The sequence below is a fragment of the Psittacula echo genome (assembly GCF_963264785.1).
Source record: "Psittacula echo genome assembly, chromosome: 9".
Lineage (NCBI taxonomy): Eukaryota > Metazoa > Chordata > Aves > Psittaciformes > Psittacidae > Psittacula > Psittacula echo.
Window position 1 is genome coordinate 11,730,568 of NC_137745.1, and position 13,376 is coordinate 11,743,943.

Sequence of the window (13,376 nt, forward strand, 5' to 3'; positions counted from 1 at the left end):
TTCACATCAGTTTTATACCTTAATGCTCAGAAAACAACAAACAATAATATTTGGAAATGTTGCATTAAGGCTATACTAAAAAGCTTAATACCAAAAGAGAACTAACTTTACATTGCTACAAATGAACATTAGCACATTTAGTAAAAATAAAACACAAACCTACCTTTCAAAGACTTAGCTTACACTTTAGATGAAGCAAGCCATTAAAAAGCTGTTACAGCTAATGAACAGAAAACTACAGCCTGTAACAAGCTTTTGAAAGTAAGAACAAAGATATCCCATGTTACTTATCCCAGCCTACACCCCTACTTTCTTCCTCTAGCCCCTCCTTGCCTATTTATGCACCAGCCACTCACCAGTTGTTGTTACTTATGAGGCTCATTAATACACCTTATAAAGTTCAGCATATGAGTTTCCTCTGCTTGTTAGTGAGGCTCTGGAGTGCAGGGGTGGGAAGATAAGCTGTATTTCTTTCTCTGAGAAGGGTCTCTTCTCTAGCTCAAGTTCTTTAGGTCAGCTGATTTTTTTTTTTCCACATATAATCAACATATAATGTTATTTTATTATCTAAAGGTTGCATTTTGTATTAAGTTAATACTTGTAGACAAAAGGCAGGAAGCTTGAAGAAGCCTTCAGTTTTCTAGCAGTGTACAAGCTTGACTTGACTGTGATTAAGAAGTTGCTGCTTAAATGGTAATACTTGACACAAGTTTGTAGGATGGATTGTTATTCATTTATTTTCTTAGAAGTGAAGTCTAATATAAGGCCTGTTTCCTTCAAGCTAGCTCCCTACAGAGCTTTAAGGAAGTTGCTAATCTTGTTAGGAGCAGCAGGGTCCCTTATGTATTTGTATTTACTTGTTTGTAAGAGCTGCCAGGATTTGCAGCTGGGATGCTGAGGCTGTAGGCTTTTCTCTGTGCTGGTATTACTACACCAAGGCTACATTAAAAAAGTAAATGACTTTCAAGGAAGAGTTCTGTAGATCTGCTTAGTGTGTCAATATGCCAAATCCTCAGCCAGCAGAAGGGTAGGGAAGGAGGCGTGCATGAAATCGGGGCATAGGAAACTGGGTGTGTAGAAAAGATAGGATGAGACAAGTGGTGCTGCTTTATGTAAAAGGGTCTTTGACTTCTGCCTCAGGTTGCTTCTGCATTTTATACAACAGCCTACTTGATAAAATGTGTAATGTTAAAGTGAAGGTTTGAAGTGTATCACTGTTTATAGAGCTGAACACCGTAGTCATGGGTTTAGAGTCCTTTTCTCTCTGCTTTTATTTCTCAATGCTCCTATGAATCTTTAATACTTTCCTGCCAGCTCTGTCAGGAGAGGGAGAGTTTCTTCCTTGAGACCAGCCTGTAGCTGTTCTCTGGCAGAATGAGCAGAATTGATTTGAATTTGCTTGGGCTGAGGAAACTGCTGAAATGTTCTATTCCCTAGACTAGTGTATCGGAAGTGATCATCAGCTGCTCTTCTTTCTCAGCTGTGCTTTGACAGAAAGTGCTCATAGCTGGTGGGCATAGGTGATGCTGTCCTGCCTGGCCAAGTTTAGGACTTGCCTACCAGGCAGTTCCTGGCTTGAAGGTGAGTTGACCTGCTTTTGGGGGCCTTCAGAATGATAAAGGAGACTGACACCATACAATCACCTACCTTGGATTAAAAAAAATCCCAAACAAACCCATACACACTCTAGGATCGTAGCACTGAAAACCATACACACAACACTCTGTGATAAGTGCACACCTCTGGAAGGGCTTCCTTCCTCAGTAGCTTCTCTCCTTTATGCCCTATTATGTAGTTTTATCTCACATATTTATTGTTCAAAAATATTGCACATTAACTGTAGTGAAAAGAGCAATAGGAAAATTGGGCTAATTTGTCGGGTGTAGAAAAACCTCTGTTCCCTTGTTTCAGGCATGTTGGTTCATCTTCAATATCATATGAAAAGTGGATACTTTGGAGGGAAAGTTGCAGCCAAACAGGCCTATGCACAAAAGAAGAAATGAAATGGAGAAAAAAAACCCACAAAAATCTTTGGTGCTTTTAAAGGCTATGACTTGTGTAAGATCTTTTATGCTGAAGCCCTCCCATAGCAGTCTCTGAAATCCAATGATATTGATGCTGTGATGGGTATGTTGAAGTGTGCTCCTAATCATTGTCAAGAAATCCTGTGATTAAATGGGAAACAAAAAAAACCCCTTAAGATTGTAACTTTATTTGTTCTTCCATAAAATAGCTGGCAGCACAATATTCAAGTTCATTTAAGCTAGACTTCATTAGGAGTTTACTATCTCTTTACAATTTCCCTTCTATGCTTCTACTACCTTCTGTTCAGCATCACCTTCACCAGAGTCTTCCCAGCTTTTGATTAATTCATTCAAGAGAATGTAACCCTGAAAGTGATAGTGTGGGCCTTTTGTTCATTCAATGGGCTTGCTATATGCCTGATTTATTCAAAGTGATCCAAAATGGAAGTGTTTAAGTAGTAGTAGCTTCTTTTATAATACAACATTAAATTTTCTAGCCTATTATCTTTTGATGTTGGCACTTAATTTTCTAAGGAAAGATATTCTGTAAGGGAGCATTCTGCTAGTATTATGCCTTAGAAGAGAAAAAAAGTTTGACCTCCAAAGTTTGGTTCCTTTCTCTTGAGATTTCATCCAACTCCTGTTGAAGACAATTGAAATCAGGGTTTCTACAATTTAGTGGAGCTGAATTAGGCTCTAGGCAAGTATGGCCTGCGGATTGGTGGTGATGAACCTGCACTTAGAAAAGTGGAGATGTTTATATCCCTTATTCTCGGGGGGAAAAGGATTTAAACTGCACTTGTTCCCAGTTAACAGGAAAATTCATCAATAGGCCCCAAGGCAATGGTGGAGTACAGGACAGGGAGAGTAACAAACTTCAGAAAAAGAAGTCAGCTGGAACCCCCTGAGAACTGAAATCAGGACAGACAAGGACTGCTTCTGTTTTACTCATTAATTAATTCACAGACCAACCTCATGAAGAATGTCTGTGTAGCATAAAGTTGGTTTTAATAGAGTTTTACTAGGAATCATACATTCTAGCTGCATCATCAGGTCATACAGTAATAATGTGGTTTTTGATTGCATACCATAACATAGTTTAAAGGTCCTTCATGGACATCTATTTGGTGTCTTAGCAGATACAGTGGTACCTTATTAGAGTGAGTCAGTGCTTTCTTCAGCCCTGTAATTCCCAGTGCCAGAACTAGATGTTGGAAAGGGAATATCCAAAACTCCTTTTTTCTATTAACTCATCTTTTAGTTTACCTCCAGTTTCTCATTAGATACACTATCCTGTCACAGAAGGTTGGGCATCCAAATATCGTGTTCCAACCGCTCAGTGGAATTCTTTTGCACATAAGCCCTTATGTGCCTCTGTGTAGGTCTGTGTGAGGAGGAAAGCAAGGATTCCAGCTGTCATGAAAGGGGCATCAGGATACAAGCCCTCAGGTGTTCTGAAATCTGAAGAGGTTTCAGATTTAATGTTTTTCTTCTTCAAAAATCACAAGTTTACAACCTGCTCTTTAATTGAACATAGATTATTTACCCTGCCAATCCTCAACCTTTTCCTTACAGTCCCTCACTTGCAGATTAAAACTTCAAAAAATTAGTTGAAACCAGAGCTTTGCCCACCCATCACTTCATTCTGTTTGTACAGCCAGACTCTAGCCATTAAACTTTGTGCATGAGATAGGAGCACAGTGAGTACACAGTCTCCAGAAGATATATCAGGTCATGGCTACATCCCATCATTCTAGCTATAGACTAATCCTCCCTGTGGGAAAACCCACCTTGCTTCAGATATTCTTCTGTAAATAGATGCTTAAAACAGGTATCTAGAAGTACGTGCAAATGTGAAAACAGGGTGCTTTTATCTTGTGTGTATACATATGAACATATACACACAAGTTATATTACATTATTTTAGGCCTTATATATTCTAGGTTTACTGTACACTGGGAAAAAAGTTCAGCGTTAATCTGTAGTAAACCAGAGCCTATTTGCAGGATTTAGCCAAGTATAGAAAGTGTCATTGATTGCTCCCTGGAGATGCATAATTTCTAATGAGAGTCCTAAAATGTTCGAAGATGATAACATAAAAGTCCACAAAACTACTAGAATTTGCAGACTTATTGTCATACAGTACCCAAGTCGTAACTGGAGGGAGGGGGGGCAGGGAAAACATAAATAATCTTTCAAATGGGATTGTTGATGGGGAAGATATGTAAACATGAAGCTGTTGGCAGAACACTGTTAGCTTATGAATTATACATTTAATTAAGGACAGCTAAACTGGTAGGTTTTGAAACTTCTGATTTACTGTGTCTTATTAAAGACAGAATTCCAGTCCTGCTTCCCACTGTGGGGTGCTGGCACCGATGCAGAGCAGCTACAGTGTGGGGCTGGCAGAACACCTCGAGTGTGTCCATGCTGTGGTATGCTGCATTACAAGCACTGAACCTGCTTCCTGGCAGCTTAACAAGGCTTGTCCAAAAAGCCCATCTGAAAAGAAGAGCCCTTGAATGGTACTTTAACAGGGAGAAATGCAGTTCCAGGGTGAGCTAGTCAAATAGTTTTAAATTGCTTCCAAAATATATACATGCAGCTGAGCTCTCCTGTCACGATAATCTCATGATAAAGCTCCATGTTACCAGCTTCCTTTTTCCACATTTTGAGTGAAGAAAGCTATAACACTGACCAGCAATTTACTGTCTGGATGTTCATAGGGAAAGTGTCACAAGCAGAAATTATTTACTAAAACAGTGCTCTCATGGCACTGCAGCACTGCCATTTCTATTTAAAAATAGGCTAAGCAGGAAAATACAAAGTAACAGGGGACAAAAACTTTGTTGACCTTCTGAAGTGGCTTGAAATGAGTTTAAAACTAAAGCAATGCTTACCTTGTCTTTACTAATTCGTGCATCCTCAGTGATTTGCCTTATAGCTGACTTGTTTCAACTGGCAATATTGCACTTGAGCACTAATGGGAAGCAGATTATACTGGAAAAGATGCATGATATGTATCTGGTGTTTTCTAGGCTTGTCCTATACATGGATCTTCAACAATGATACCTTATATGTTCAGGAAGATAGTCACCGCTTTGTTTCTCAAGAAACTGGAAATCTGTACCTTGCCAAAGTAGAGCCATCAGATGTGGGTAACTACATTTGTGTCGTGACTAACTCCAAAGAAGATCAAAGTGTGCAGGAGCCACCCACTCCTCTCACTCTCCGCAGCGATGGTAAGTTATCTGGGCATCCTTGGCTACAAAGGTGCAGCACAATCCTAACTGGTTTACCTCCAGTTATTGATATTGCTATACATTCTCATGGAGGTGAAAGGCTTCCAGTAAAACGTTACGCAGGGACAAGATTGTACAGTCTCTGCTGGATGGAAATGCCATTTGAACTGTCAGTACAAGGATGATGAGTTAAACATATGCAAAGAAAGCAGTGCTCAATATCATTGAAAAATAACAAGAGAATGTCAAACGATACACTAATATTTTTCATCTTATGAATGCCTGTGTTGAGGTTTAAATCTGCCAAAACTTTCTAAATTTATAATCTAAGTTTAGCTCAACTATCAAATCTAGAAAGGTGTTTCAAAGCGAGTCATTGAGGTGAGAAATTCACCTGCATATACACAAATAATTTTCTGGCAATACTTCTAATTAAATGCTCACAGTCAGAAATATATACCTAGAAAATCTTTACACAAAGTTTGGTTTGTAAGTTTGTTCATCTAAATTTCAATATACTTGTACTGTTTGCAAAACAGTGTCGACAATCAGTAACAGAAGTCTGCATAGAGTTAGATTTCTAAGGTAAATAAAACTCAACCATGCATTGTAGAATAATACTTCCACTATGAGACTGCTGCTTTATAACATAGTTGGATCACCCAAAACAAAGTTTTAGTTCCACAGTTCAAAAGTTAATAATTTGGTATAGCTGCAATTGTAAATGCTTAAGATCCTTTCTGAATATTTTCTTCCTTTCAATCACTCTATTTTATTCCTTTTCTCAGACTTTTGCTATCAGTCTTTTTGTCTTCTCCTGTTCACTTTGGTGGCCTCTGGATTGTGTGCTAAATAGGCAGACTCTAGGGGTGAATTTTATGTGCATTAGCCAGATCCCTCTTAAATAAAAAATAAGAATTGGTCCATTTTCTGGACAAAGACACTGTACAGGAACATGGTAGAATAGTTTGGTTTGGAAGGGACCTTAAGGATAATCTAGCTCCAAGCCCCTTGACACAGGCAGGGACACCTTCCACTAGACCGTGTTGCTCCAAGCCCCGTCCAGCCTGGCCTTGAACACTACCAGGGATGGGGCAGCCACAGCTTCTCTGGGCACCCTGTGCCAGCGCCTCAGCACCCTCATAGTGAAGAAAATATCTGATTCATATGAATCATTACAGTTGAAATGAGTTACGTTTATCAAGTTCAGCTGAAAGTTAAGTTTGCTAAAACAATCCCAAACCAGTTGCAAAATTAAATGCCCTAAACTGATTCTATGGTTTATCAGATGTTAAACTACATTTTCAAATGTAATAATTACATGTAATCAGCCTTTTTCGAGTCTGGAGCTCATATTTGGATGTTTAAGAGAAGCCTTAAGTCTTTAGTATTTTGGACACAGAATTCCATAATTCTCTTGTATCCAGAATATAACGTGTCCTAAGAAGTGACCAATGTTAAAGGCATTACTTGTTCACACCTTGAGATATAAATCCTAATTTATATCTAAAACCTTAATGCACAACATACTTGTACATGTAAACCACGCTCTCCGACATTCAAATGCGCAGAACTCACAGATTTCACTTAAGCTTTCAACATAGGGTTGAACTTCACCCAAAACGCTAAGTCTGTTCTATAGACATAATGTGTTGATTGCCATGGGTGGAACATAAGGCTCTAATGTTATTAATACCATCCTTTCTTCACTGAAAATTCTGTTGCTCTAGACAGGTCTGAGGCTCAACTGGAGTGCTAGCTGTTTTGATGTTCAACAGGTGTGATGGGGGAGTATGAACCAAAGATTGAAGTACGTTTTCCAGAAACAACATATGCAGTGAAGGGATCATCTGTTAAACTGGAATGCTTTGGAAAGTAAGATTTTTGTCTTATAAAAATGTGGGTTCTAAGGTTCTAATGCTGTTCTGCTGTGAGAAGCAATGGTTCTTTCTAATTGACAGTAGAACTCGTTTGGTCAGAATGCGAATTTGTGAAACTCACTTTTTTCTTGTAACCTTATCTTGGTTTGGTTGTTTCTGCCTTATGTATTCCCAGGGATATGAAACACAACTACACCATAACTGAAGCTCACTTGGCTACAGCATAAAGCTGGGTGGAGGAAAGATAGGGAGGGAAAACTGGAACAGATATTATATGCCTTGAAGAGTAGTTTTCACTCTGAGATGAGATCTTACTTCTGATTACAGCATTTAGTGTAACTGCACCTTCACATCTTATCAAAACAAATGCTTTCCTGTGTGGCATTGTTAAGAATGAAACTTGGAGAAACAGGCTGTGTTTCAAAAGTGTGTAGACTGTGTAGAACGGGTCCACCACATGGCTCCCAGCACCTACACAGTAATTTTGAGGAACCCTGTGAAGCCCTAGCAGCAGCCCTTCTTGCTAAAGTCTACATATCTACTAGGCTTGCAGTAGCCTATGTTTTTCCTAGGTTGTTTTTGTTGTATTCATTTACAAAAGTAGTAGTGCATTCAAACAGTAAGGGGTGCTCTGTATTCAAACAGCAGATGGTTGACTGAATAAATGCAACCAGCCTACAAAAACTAGTCTTTCCAATGAGCAAATGTTTTCCCTAAAAAAGCTAAAATAACCTCACATTGTTGACCTCTATTTAGTTTAAGTTTACTTCAACAATCCGTTTTAAGGCTATAAGCTTTTAAAGTGTCTAGAGCTTTCCCAGAGGTTAAAATCCTGACTTGCAGACAGCACAAATTAATCAAATGTTCCTCTGGAACCTATGCTGGGAAGTAGAAAAATAAAGCAAATAAAAAGTTAATAAGACAGGAGATGGCCTTCCCTTTCAGATGAGATTTTTATATAAACTAACCTTAGGGCTAATCTTTATTTAAGGCATATGCATTTTTTTTTGGCCTCAACCAAGTACCAGACTGGAACATTCCTGCTAAAGCTGATTCTTCCTTTCCTAATACTGCCAAGCTACTTCTCTTTAAATACCTCAATTGTGTGTGAGTCAGTGCAGGCTTTGCTTTTCAAGTTGTCATTTTACATTTCCATCTGTTGCATGGAAAGCATTTAACAATGATACATTGACTGCAGAAGAGCATTTCAAAATAGAGCAAATGATATCTACAAACAGTGCCTTCTTACTGAAGGGGTAAAGATGGGTCATGTTAATGTTGAACACAGGTTTTGCCATTTTAAGAACATCTTGAGGGGAAAAAAAAAAGGTGGACTGAAAAGACAGATAATGAAATCCTTCAGTGAGCACAGCTCCTTCTGTGCTCTGCTTAGAAAATTAAATGGCTGAGAGGGTTAATGCAGCTTCAATATACATTTTTCTTCATATATAGGACTACAGCTGAAACCTGTGCTGCCATATATCCCTGGAGTTATACTGCGTAAATAGCAGTAATCCATGGGGTGAAAATCCATTCTTCATAAGTTTATTATATAATATTGTTAATGTGCATCTAGTTTAGTGCATGTGTTTGAGATGCTATTGTGAGGAAAGGCTCTTTAGTGGTGTCACTGGAGAATTTCTCCTCTAGGTTGTTTTTTATTTACAGATGTCTCATACCCAAATGTACTTTTCTAGTCTGCTTTTTCGCTCTGAACAGGCCTTGAACCACACTTTCACTAATGTATCAATCAGTGAAAAAGCTTTATTTCGAAGCTGGCATTTATATGTGAATAAAGCAAGAGAAACAAATTCCAGGTGAAATACTCTTAACTTATTAGGTAAGGCCAGATTTCTAAAGGTATGTAGGTGATTAGTGGTAACTTTAAAAGCTTTAAGTTTCCTACCTCCAGCTGTTTACAATTGCAGCTAGGCACATATAAATGCAGCAGTGTAGCCATCTGTACCTTTAGATGCCTAAATTCCACTGAAACTCTAGCCCCTACTATTGTCTGTTTATGTTAAAATCAATTCAGCTTAACATTTGTTGAGCTACATCTCTGATCTGTCACAAGCACTGAAGGTTATTATCTCTCTTGGATTTCAGAACTGCTTTCCCATTATCCATAATTTTCTATATTCATACTGTTAGTCCACTGGTTCAGACAATGCTGTTAGCTGCTACTACCTCTGTGCTATGAATAACAGAAATCTTTCACATCTAAGACAGATTATAGGCAACCTGCTGTGGTTTTGGTCTCCAAAAGTCTTAAATGATAGTACTTTCATGGTGTTTAGAGAAATAGCATCTCTTTTTCTATATGGAACAGCAAATCATACCTATTGGACTTTATTCAAAAACCACTTCCACATTTAAAACAAGTACAAGGGGCCAGACTTATGGCTGAGTTTTAAGATGCCTTTTTAGCTGGGAGAATTCAAAACCATCTAAGTGCTCCTACAGCTAGGGATGGGACACCCAGGGACATGTATATTCCATATAAGTCTATTGCAAGGCTCTCTTTTTTGCATTTTACATGAAAATATCTCAAAATTGTCATCTAGCCCAGTCATAAACTTTAGCTTGTTTTGAGGAAAATAAATATAAGGACGCAAAAGAGTCAGTATTTATTTCTGGGGGGAGGGTTTGGAGGGATGGATCCCAAATGGACAAAAGTGCTTGGTCCAACTCTTGACTCTGAATCCTGTTTTGTAGAACAGAGACTATGAATAGCAGAGAAGACTTTGAAAAGTAAATTAGTCCTTACTGTGATGGGAAGTACGGTTTGGCAAAAGGGAATGTGCGCAGTATGTGACTGTCTGATGACTGGCAGGGGGAATCTAAAAAAGGAAAGAAAAAAAAAGCACCTTATAATTAATTCTTTAAAAGAGAGAAAACTAAAATATGAAATAGCTTGACTATTTCAAATACTGCAGCCTGTGGCAATTTAATAGGAGAGATGAGGCTTTGTGTTCTGAACTAATATTCATTCTGTTGACAGTGTTTAATAATATGCCAGTATTAAAAGTCATGTTTTGGATCAAGCTATATTAACCATGCTATATATCTAAATTATTGTTCACTATGTCTTTGAGGGATTGAGTACCATGGAAAGAATTATGTTCAGTTGAGTTACTGTGCTACTGTCTGTGGCTTTCTTCCCAAATAACTTTTTTTTCTGTTGCACAAGTAAGAATAGTTTCTTGAATGAAAATAAAGTAGATTCATGTCTGGAACACACATTTATTAAACTGTGCCTGTGTTTTACATTTTTCTTCATTCCCTTCTTGAAGACAGGAAAATAATGTCTCCAGATACCCTGCAGATGGACCACTGCCAGTCAAGGTTGTAAAGAGCCCATGTGAATAATATAAAACAGTATTTTTCTCAACCCAGAGCATTATTTTTTTTTTTTTGTAGGAAGACCCTATATACTCCTGTATATGTATTCAAGGAAGGGTTTTTCTAGAGATTGTTAGTATAAGTAGGAAATCATACAGCTACAAGGGGGTTCCAAATAACCATCTTCAGTGAAGATGGTTAATTGGTATTCTGCTTTATGCAAGAATACCAGGCTTCTCTTCTTCATTAGATAGCTATTCTAGGATGTTCTCAAGGAGTTTATGTAGGAGGTGAATGGGACACAATGCAGGTTTCAGGAAAGCTTCGTAAGTAATATATCAAGATGATTAGAAGCCAGAGGGGTTTAATGATGATGTCCCTTGAATCCTAATTCTTCCTTATGTCAGCAGCTGATGCAGACATGATAGAAGCTTTCAAACCTCAGCTTTGTCCCTTTTGTTTAACTAGGCATCACCTTTATTATCAAAGCTGTAGATTTCATTTTATTGTGAAATGTCCTCAGACGCATAGGACGAAAGATGCCATGCATCATCTGGCTGATGAGTCTTTGCTGCAAAAAGGTGGAACCTACATCTTGGTGTGGGTTGTAATGCGCAGACAAATTAATTTCATATTCGATGTGACAAGACTTGTCACCAACCAAAAATTATTTTCCATTGCCTTTTCTTTCTGAGTTAGTAACTTACAAGTTTGTGATTCTAGTGCCTGTATGTAGAGTATAAATTAAATTAGTATTCCTAGATGCTCTGAAGATTTAAAATAAACTGTAGATTTATGTACAGAGACTCTCATATTTATGCACTCTTCTTATTTACTAAAGTGAAAGCAAGACTTTGTCTATGAAGTGTAATAAATTTGAAAAGTGCACTCATTGTTTCTTTATATATTCCAAAACTTTTTAGCCCCAAGCAGTTGTCTATTTTAATCTGGTTATTGGTAGTGACTAAATGAGCACAGACCCACCAGTTGCGGGACTATGCCAAATCTCCATGGGAAGGTACTAGTCTGTGTAGCAATGCTGGATACTGGCCTTCAATACAATATGATTATATAACATCCTATAAAAATTCACAAGGCTATATTCATTAAACTTGGGTTTATATATATATTTTACCTACGTGTGAAGGACAGCTTCACTTATTAGAGTATTGACATGGAAAATAGATAATTTGTTACAAAAAGCAATTTAAGTAAATTTTATATTTAAATTTGGGGGGGTTACCTTGAAGGTTTCATACTGTGGTAATAGTTGCTGTTGGGAGATTTGGTTATAAAAATGTAAACTAATATCCAGAAGATGGTGAAACCAGCCAAAAAACCTGCCTTTTGCAAAATACAGTGACTGAAGATACTGGAAAGTCAGTGATAATGGAGTGTCAGCAAAGGTAATGAAGAAATGCAGATCTTCTCAAGCTGTGACGATAACGAAGGTCCTTCCTGTGGATGATGGTACACGGCTGAGCTGTGGATCCTTCTGCAGTCTGCTTGTTTAACCTATAGCTCAGGGTGATGAGGAGCTACTGTCTTGACAAATCAATTCCTTCTGCTGATAAAACTAGGCCACTTGGTGCAAGACTCCCTGCCAGGAGGACAAAGTGTTGTTAACTATATATTGCAATTACACATTTAAACACAGCAAAACTGATGAACCAAACTGATGTTTTTGTCATCCTGCTACAGCTAACAATAGAGGGAGTGCATTTCCAACACCCTTGTACGTGGCCAAAAATGAGATTAGTTTGTTTGAAACCTCCCTAAGGATGTCATTAGTATGTGGTGTGGATAAGGAAAACAGAACAGCGTCTTCAGTTTAAACCCTGGTAAACTTGACTTGACAAGTTGACAGAAGGGGCCTTTTCCCACAGAGCCCTGCCTCTGGCCTTGGTGTCAGTGCAAGCTTTCCTTATTCATGAATAGTTGGTACTAAGAGAAAACAAATGGCTGCTAGAACAGGAAATATCTAGATGAAACAATTTCAGGTAGCACTGTGTGAATGAATGCATCTAATTGTTTTCCTTCTCCCATATGGCTTTAGTTTTCTTTAATGTCTTTGTTACCAAAAAAAAAAAAAAAAAAATCCAAAAGAAATGCCTTTAAAATAAGTAGTTAAACGTTTTTGGCATTCAATGCACTGCATGCTTCTGTTACACAGTAGCAATTCACCCAGTGTTTAATATGCAGTAGCATTTTAAAAGCCAGCCATACCCTCCTTTCTGTCACCAACCGTCTGAATCAATCTACTGTTAAGACTGCAAAATACCTCTGGCTGTTTTCCTGACTAAAGCAAGCAATTGTGGGACAGACCTATTCTGCACTAGAGCTGCATTTCTTTTAAACAACTAAAAGTAACTTGGTTTACAGAAATTCTGCACAAATAATGTCATGCAAGATTTGTGGAGGAGACAGTACCTTTTAACAGACTAACCAATGCATTTGAGCAAGACAGACAAACCCTTCTAAAGATCCTTGTAAGGAATAATATTAAACCAGTTTGCATCTGAAATAGGTTTTTGGTCTCATAATGAAGAACAATTAATACAGGTGGTGATGAGAACTGTTGTCCAAAACCACTTGAAATTTAAACATCTATATAGGCCTTGAACCAAAATGGGAAATAGAATAACAAAATCTCAGTAGTTGTTTACACATTTTCACTAGTTAATGATGTCTGGCATGTCCCAGTCCCTTTCATTTGTAGTAAATTGTTCAGCTTTTGGAAGGGCCTTGTGAGAGTCAGAATATATGAGTGTATGTATAAGTTATTCATGTATATGTACGCACTTACCAGTCCAGAGCTAATACCAGAATCTGGAATAAATTGCTTATAGTTCCAAACTATTTTCATGGGCAGCTCAGTTCTGGTGGAA

At 37.9% G+C, this 13,376-nt stretch overlaps 1 protein-coding gene across 1 annotated transcript in view; it reads left to right on the plus strand.

The window, feature by feature from the left end:
* The window catches only part of LOC308224888 (contactin-6-like), a gene marked incomplete at both ends in the record, with an annotated part of 114,064 nt that overhangs the window by 51,436 nt on the left and 49,252 nt on the right, over nucleotides 1-13,376 (plus strand). Inside the window, 2 exon segments of the mRNA XM_080625210.1 lie at nucleotides 5,063-5,266; nucleotides 7,045-7,141. Coding sequence (XP_080481336.1) covers nucleotides 5,063-5,266; nucleotides 7,045-7,141 — 301 coding nt within the window.